At 56.0% G+C, this 8,138-nt stretch overlaps 1 protein-coding gene across 13 annotated transcripts in view; it reads left to right on the top strand.

Annotated features, from left to right (window-relative positions):
- Positions 1–8,138, top strand: part of Odf2 (outer dense fiber of sperm tails 2) — a 34,601-nt gene that overhangs the window by 11,432 nt on the left and 15,031 nt on the right. For all 13 annotated transcript variants that reach the window (XM_005413547.2, XM_005413543.2, XM_013509396.1 and 10 more), the window contains 5 exons: positions 1,054–1,224; positions 2,144–2,304; positions 2,992–3,121; positions 3,736–3,867; positions 7,383–7,454. In XM_005413547.2, coding sequence (XP_005413604.1) covers positions 1,054–1,224; positions 2,144–2,304; positions 2,992–3,121; positions 3,736–3,867; positions 7,383–7,454 — 666 coding nt within the window. The remainder of the gene's footprint in view (positions 1–1,053; positions 1,225–2,143; positions 2,305–2,991; positions 3,122–3,735; positions 3,868–7,382; positions 7,455–8,138) is intronic.

Below are 8,138 nucleotides of genomic sequence, written 5' to 3' on the forward strand. Positions count from 1 at the left end.
TTCTTGGTACTAGGAGTTGAGCTCAGGCCCTTGGGCTGCCAGGCAGGCAAATTATCTTTGAAACAAACATGTAGATTTTCTTCTTTTGTCATTTATTAAATATGAATTATTAGCCAGGTGTAGTGGCACACACCTGTAATCCCATCACTCAGGAGGCTGAGGCAGGAGGATCGTTGCAAGTTCAAGACCAGCCTTGGCTACAAAGTGAGCTCAAGACCAGCCTGACCCACATAGAGAGGCCCGGTCTCAAAAAGACCAAAAAAAAAAAAAAAAAATCAATTATTAAACGTTTTCTTTTGTCAATGATTAAAAGTGACCTGTTTTCATTATGGAAATTTTAAGATGCAGAAAAGTAAGCAATCCCCGATGTAATTCGCCTGTAACAATCACCTGTAATTCATGACTGGTGGCTGTCAGGATGGGATGATTTCATTCACCGAGAGCGCATTGCTGGAGGGAACCTCACAAGCCGAATTGTTCCTATCACCTTGTCCCGACTCCCAGGAACCCGCCCTCCTCCTGGCACCTTCCTATGGCCCTGTTCATGTCACTGCCTCATTACCCCCGAAAGTACCCGCTGGCCTGGGCCATGTACTGTAGCATTTCCTCTCAGGCTGGCTTCTGTTGTTGCTCTAGTACCGGGGATTGAGCCCAGGACCTTCACTCTGAGCCACATCCCCAGCCCTTTTATGTTCTGAGACAGAGTCTGGCTAAGTCACTAAGTGGCCCAGGCTGGCGTGGACTCCTGGGCTCCAGGGACCCTCCTCTGCGCCTCCGAGTAGCTGGGGCTGTGGGCATGCGTTAGCGCAGCCGCCCTCCGTGCTTTAGCCATTCTAGTCCAAGCTTTTCAGTCGATGCCAGGAGTTCTTCAGAGGCGTCCTGTGGACACGGGTAGGTAGGGGGCGCTGCTTGCCGGCGGGGTGTGGAGCAGTGTCCTCCCTGGGCCGTGGCTATGGCGCTGGGTCAGCTCTTCAGCCACCACCACGGTCCTGCAGCGGCGTGGGCTGCGCTCCCGGCTGGCGCGCTCACACGTCTCTCCCTCCTCTACCCCAGAATCCACCTCACTGCCTAGAAATCACGCCTCCATCTTCAGAAAAGCTGCTCTCTGTCATGCGCTTAAGTGATCTCTCGACAGAAGACGACGACTCAGGTCACTGTAAAATGAACCACTATGATAAGAAGATTGACAGTCTAATGAACGCGGTCGGTTGTCTCAAGTCTGAGGTGAGGAAGCCGGGAGCCAGGTGGCCGGTGCCCCAAGGCCCGGGACAGCCTGGGCGGGTTCCTGGCAGCCAGGTCCCTCAGCTGGTCCCCTTAGCTGCAGGGAGGGAGCCGGGGTGGCCTGGGTCCCCCACACTGAGAAGGTCCTGAAAGGGCGGCCCAGCTTGACTTTGACAAGAGGAAATAATGCTGGTGGGATTAGCGTCCCCATTGTACAGGTGAAGTGACTGGCAGACTGGGGCCTGGCTTGGGGTTTTATACACACGCTGCACCAAAGCAAAGCCCTAAAGAAATGAGTTTGTCTTCATGTGCAAGCTGTCCCTGGGCAGGGACCTGGCCTGAAAGTCCAGAGTCCCTGAGTGGAACTTGCTGGGACTGGCATTAAAATACAGCTTCTGTGGGCTAAAGGGCCCTGTGGCTTTTTTTGTTTGTTTATTTGCTTGTTTGTTTGTTTGTTTGTTTGTTTTTTGCGGTACCGGGAATCAAAGTCACAACCTCGCCCTTGCCAGGCAGGCGCTGTGCCGCTGAGCTAAATCCCCAGCCCCAGAGCCCTGTGGCTTTAATCCTTCACCCTGTCCTCTTGCCCTGGGTCCTCCTGCAGAACCTGGGGCTGCCCGCCTGGCCACAGGCCCTCCCCAACCCACAGCCCGGGCAGCCCACGGTGCAAGCCAGCTGTGTCCCCAGCCAGGCTCTGCGCGCAGTATCTTCATCTCACAGTGTGGAGGGGAGAGGACGTCCTCAGGGAGTCTGTGTTTGTCCCCTGTCACTGACACTATGTCCACAAAGTCCCTAGGGCCTAGCACAGGCGGCTCCGGCTGCCTTCCCGGGAGGTGCCTCGTTCCATCTCGAGCATGGGGCCTAGCAGTGCGGTGTTGAGGCCAGCACCCAACAGTGGCCCTGCCCACCCGCATGCCCCTGCCAGGTCAGGATGCAGAAGGGCGAACGACAGATGGCTAAGAAGTTCCTGGAGGAGCGGAAGGAGGAGCTGGAGGAGGTGGCACACGAGCTGGCCGAGACAGAGCACGAGAACACGGTGCTCAGGCACAACATCGAGCGCATGAAGGAGGAGAAGGACTACACCGTGTAAGGCCCGCTCCGCCCGCCTGCAGGGCGCCTCCTCCCGGCCGTGCCCCTGCCCCAGAGTGTCCCGGGAGCCCCTCAGCCTGGTGATGGCCCCGGCCCGGCTGCACTCAGCTGCACACGGAGCGAGAGGAAGGGCCCAGGGTAGAGCAGGACCGCCTCAAAAAAGTGCCATCAAGCGGGAGCCCTGCGGGGGGCAGGTTAGGCACAGGGGAGGCAAGGAAGAAAGCGGGGTGGTGGAGGGCCACAGGCTGAGCCGGCGTCGCCCGTGAGACACGGTGGCAGGCCAGAGCCACAGACAAGGGCAGGGCACCGCTAGGTGGCACAAAGCCGTGTTTGTCTGCACTGCAGAGGGCTTTCAGAGCAGGGTGTGGCATGGTCAGGCGTGGCTCCCGCGTGGAGAGGGGGTTCCAGGGCCTGGCAGTGCAGCTCAGCGGCAGAACACTTGCCTGGCCTGGTTTTGTCCCCGTAGCTGGGAGCCACGGCAGTGGCCATGGTGGTGGCCGCGGGAGATGAGCAGGGCCTGGTGGCACAGCTGGTGTCGCAGGGCTGCTGCTGTCTGGGGGAAGGGGCCCGCGCAGAGCCGCCCCTCCCCCGCCGCCCCTGCCTGGGGGCCTGAGCCGGCATTGTGAGGCGAGCGGAGCTCCGCGGGGCCTGCCAGGGCTCACGGGGCCCCGCCTGTGTGCCCAGGCTCCAGAAGAAACACCTCCAGCAGGAGAAGGAGTGCCTCATGTCCAAGCTGGTGGAGGCGGAGATGGATGGCGCCGCCGCCGCCAAGCAGGTCATGGCCCTGAAGGACACCATCGGGAAGCTTAAGACGGTAGGTGGGGGGCGGGACCCAGCGGGTCTGGGAGCTGCCGCAGGGCGGGGCCTTTGTGCAGTCATCGGGCCGACTGTGACATCCCGGGTGGGCGGGAGGGTGCTCAGCCCCTTCCCCGGGCCCCCACTCACTTCCTGGGCCCTGACCCTGGAAGATGAGCTCTGGTGGCCGGGGCCTCTGAGGAGACCTCATCATGGGTTGCCTGGCATCGCAGTGAGTCCAGACATGTGGTCGAGTCCTGCCGGTGTCAGCCACCAGGTGTCGCTGTCTTCCTCCTTGAGGCCTTCCTGTCCCAGACTCCTTCCCCAAGCTCTCCTACCCTTCTCTACTCTTTTCTTGTTTTGCTTTGTTTTGTTATTTAAGACAGGGTCTCGCTTTGTAGCCCAACTCATCCTGATCCTCCTGCCTCAGCCTCCTGAGGGCTGGGGTCGCATCCCCTTCCTCCACCTCTTGCACTCTGCGGGCTGGGCTCCTGCCCACCTCCCAGGGCTGCCGCCTCTGGGAAGCCCTTGACCCCCGTCCAGCTCCTCCTCCCAGGACTTCCCTGGGTCCCCGTGGTGCCTGCACCGTCCCTTCTCCCACACCGGCTGAGCGGAGCCCTGCGTGTCTTCCAGGAGAAACAAATGACCTGCACGGACATCAACACGCTGACGAGGCAGAAGGAACTTCTCCTGCAGAAGCTGAGCACGTTCGAGGAGACCAACCGCACCCTCCGAGACCTGCTGCGGGAACAGCACTGCAGGGAGGTGAGTGCGCCCTGCGTTCCCTGGGGCCCCCCGCCGGGCTGTGTAGCGCTCCGTCCGTGCAGGTGCCAGCCATCAGCCCCGGGGTAGCTTGGGCGCTGTGCGTGGTCGCCAGGAGATCTGCCACCGCCAAGCTGTGGGCCCAGCTCTCAGAAACATACCCCAGGGTAGCAGATGTTTCTTTTAATTGTTTCACTTTCTATTTATTTATTTATTTATTTACTACAACGGTGTTAGGGATCAAACCCAGGGGCGCTCTGCCACTGGTCTATATCCTCAGCCCTTTTAATTTTTTATCTTGAGACAGGGTCTCACTTAAGTTGCTAAGTTGACCAGGCTGGGCTCAAGTTTGTCATCCTCTTGCCTCAGCCTCCCATAGTGTTGGACTATAGGCATGTGCCTGGCTGAGACTATCATTTTTATCCTTAAGGCCCCAGATTATTTTGTTTTATTTTGTCTTTTTTTGAGACAGTCTTGCTATGCAGTTCAGGATGGCTTGAACACTTTGTAGCCCAGGCCGGCCTTGAACTTGCAGCAATCCTCCTGCCTCAGCCTCCCGAGTGCTGGGATGACAGGCGTGCGCCCCCACACCTGGCCAGCCCTAGATTACTTTTAAGAATTTTCACGCTCGGTTCCATTTTACGAGTGTAGCACAGTGTGTTTATCCTTTTTCTGACGCATTTTCAGTTGTTCGCTGTCACGGGCAACACTCGTGTGCACTCCTGCTGTGCCCGCGAGTTTTTAGAATATGTTTCTAGTAGTGTTGCTAGTTACAGCCAGATTCTTCCCTGAGTGTTTTATCTCTGGCTCAGCACCCTCAAGGAGGCAGTTCTTACCTCTCTGGGCCTCATTTTCCCCCTATAAAATGGGCCAGGTGTCTCCCACACGAGGTTGTGCGAGGAATGGAGCGGCCGTGGCTCCTCTCACCCCAGCTGCCCGTGCTTGCCGCCGTGCCCGGCCGGCTAAGGCTTTCGGCCATGCTCTTTGTCGCTTAGCCTGTTCCTTGGTCCCCGGGAACTGGGAGCCAGGGAGCCATTTTTTCTTGATGTGTGAATGGGACCTGTGGGACTGAGAGTGACAAAGAGGTTCAGCCTCCTTTCAGGGGACTTTCTGTCTAAGTGCAAGGGAGGAAGAGCAGGGACAGTCACAGAGGAGCAGCCTGGTGGGAAGGGACAGAGGAGGGAGCCGGCAGAGAGAATCCAGGCGGCCGGCCGACAGGTGAGAGGCTGCCGGCCGGGCAGCGATTCGGGAGAGGCCAGCTGCTGGCGCTGTGTTGCCCACAACCTCGGCTGCACCCCAGGCCCCGTGAACATGAGAGGCCAGTGCCCGAATGTCCTGCCTGTGCGGTGTGACTCAGCCAGGCTCTGGAGGAGCACTGCAGCCGCAGACCACAGACCTCCCAGTCCTGCCGCCCCTCCTTTTCGTATCAACCTAGGGAGACACTTGGTTCCTGCCTAGCGCTGTCCACTGCCTCGCACTTTGTAGTTACGAAGCCTGGGCATAGCAGGGCGTGGTGGCGCACACCTGTAATCCCAGCACTCGGGAGGCTGAGGCAGGGGGGTCATTGAGAGTTTGAGACCAGCCTGGGCTGCAAAGTGAGCTCAAGGCCAGCCTGAACTGCATAGCGAGACCCTGTCCCAAAAAGATAAAAAAAAACAAAACAAAACCTGGGCATAGCCTCAGTGCCCAGATTGTGGAGAGAAGTTAAAATTGCAATGTCCGGCTGCCATGTGGCATACGCCTGAAATCCCACCACTCAGGAGGCTGAGGTAGGAAGTCCGCACAGGTTGGAGGTCAGCCTGGGTTACATAGTTCAAAATCAACCCGAACTACATAGCAAGACCCTGTTTCAAAAAGCCAAATTAAAAGAATGAAAAAGTAGTTTGGGGAAGAACCAAGTTGGCACTACGTTTGGAGCAATAGCTTCCTAATGAAAGAGGAGAATTTCAAGGCTTTAAAATACCTTCTGCTGTTATCTTAAAACCTTATTACTGGGTTTTTTTTTCATACTACTGTTACAAGGTAGTATGGATTCCTGAAATGGTGGTGATCCTTCTTGGCTTAAGGGTTTAACATCTGCTGCAGTTAATTTTCTTACTGCAGGAGGTACTCTTCTACCCATCTTGTATTGTTTTTGGTTTTTGTTTTGTTTTGTTTTTGAGACAGGATCTTGCTATATAATTCAGGCTGGCCTTGAACTCACTATGTAACCCAAGCTGGCCTCAAACTTGTGGAGATCTTCCTGCCTCAGCCTCCCAAGTGCTATGATTTGTGGCACCATACCTAGCAATCATTTTGCGTATCTTGTTATCACATGTTCATTATCTTGTTGATGATCACAGGTACAGTAAGTGGCAGAGCCAGAATCATAGTCCAGCCTTGCAGTTTGAAAGTTGAAGGTCCCCTGAGGGCCATGTGCGGACGTTGAGGGCTTGGGCCCAGGCTGCAGTGCTGTCGGGAGGAAGTGAACTTGTAAGCGGTGGCATCTGGCCGAAGGAAGTTAGGTCACTGGCAGTGCCCTGGAAGAGGAACCCCCCAGTGAACTGTATGGCACCCAAATTTATGCCTCAGCAAAACGGTTTAAAAAACAGTTGCAGCCAGGCCTGGTGGTGCATGCTTGTGATCCCAGCTGTTTGGAAGCTGAGGCAGGAGGATTGCTGTGAGTTGGAGGCCAGCCTGGGCTATGAAATGAGTTCAAAGTCAGCCTGAACTGCATAGCGAGACCCTGTCTCAGAAAGACCCCCCCCCACACACACACACACATACAAAGTCAGTTGCAAGTACCAAGCTTGGGTGTGGCAGTGCACACCTGGAATCCCAGGATTTGGGAGGCTGAAGTAGGGGGATTGCCATGAGTTCAAGGCCAGCCAGGAACACAGCAAGACTCTGTCTCAAAAAACAAAAAATCAGTTGCAAGTAAAAATTTTTTAAAAATCAAGTTCCGGGCTGGGTGTGGTGGTGCATACCTATAATTCCAGCACTCGGGAGGCTGAGGCAGGAGAATCACTGTGAGTTCAAGGCCAGCCTGAACTGCACAGGGAGACCCTGTCTCAAAAAGATAAAAAAGGGCTGGAGGTTCAGCTCAGTGGCACAGTGCCTGCCTGGCAAGTGCGAGGTCCTGAGATTGATTCCTGGTACCCGGAAAAAAAAAGAAAAAAGATAAAAAAGGCCAAAGATACAGCTTAACGGTACAAGCAAGCACCTACCTGGCAAGCAGAAGGTTCTGAGTTCGATTCCTGGTACAAAAAAAAGACAAAATATCAAGTTCCAGCACAGAGATGCAGCACACAGGCTGGGCTGAAGGTAAGCCAAGGAGGGGAAGGACCCTTTCCCAGCTATTAGCCCCAGGGTAAGGTTCCGGTGTTTGCTTTATTGCCGTTCTGCCATTCGCAGTTGTACAGTGAGAATGGCTGCATTCGTTGTGTTAGGCTTAGTAATGTAGTTCTCAGGGAAGGAGAATGCACAGGCTGCAGGCCCCGGGCTTGCTGTTTACCGAGGTGACTGCCCTCTTCCTCTAGGACGCTGAGAGACTCATGGAGCAACAAGGCGCGCTACTGAAACGGCTGGCGGAGGCCGACACCGAGAAAGCGGTAACACAGCGCCCCCTGCCGGGCCTCGGGGGGCCGGGGTTGAGGGAAGCCGCGGGCTGCAGCCTCAGCTCGGGCACTGCTCGTCGGGGTGGTGCTTTCCCGATCTACAGGATGGGCTTGTCCACTCTCGGGCCTGCTCTGCTTGGCTTGTCTGGTTATCCAGGAGAGTGGCTGGCAGTAAGGATGGTGGGTGTGTAATCCATCAGACTGCTGTCAGCCCGCATTTCCCAGGCTGGGGGGACAGAGCCCAGGTGCAGAGCTCTGGCTCTGTGTGCAGGAGGCCCTCCCTGGGTTCCATGGCCTGCGAAGAAAGAACCAAACCTGGACTTCCGTATCTGCATTGTACATTCCAAACCATCATGCACATGTAGGGCCGGGCATGGTGACGCACACCTGTAATCCCAGCAGTCCAGAGGCTGAGCCAGGAGGATCGCCATGAGTTTGAGGCCAGCCTAGGCTACATAGTGAATTCAAGGCCAGCCTGAACTGCATAGTGAAACCCTGTCTCAAAAAGACAAAAACCAACCAAACAAAAACCAAGGAAAGAAAATGTGCACACCTTTTCCCTCAATAATCCCAAGTGTAGTAGGACGTGGTGGGGCATGCCTGTAATCCCAGCACTCGGGAGGCTGAGGCAGAAGGATCATTGAGAGTTCGAGACCAGCCTGGGCTACAAAGTGAGCT

Source organism: Chinchilla lanigera, unplaced genomic scaffold (assembly GCF_000276665.1).
Source record: "Chinchilla lanigera isolate Chin_1 unplaced genomic scaffold, ChiLan1.0 scaffold00169, whole genome shotgun sequence".
Taxonomy (NCBI): domain Eukaryota; kingdom Metazoa; phylum Chordata; class Mammalia; order Rodentia; family Chinchillidae; genus Chinchilla; species Chinchilla lanigera.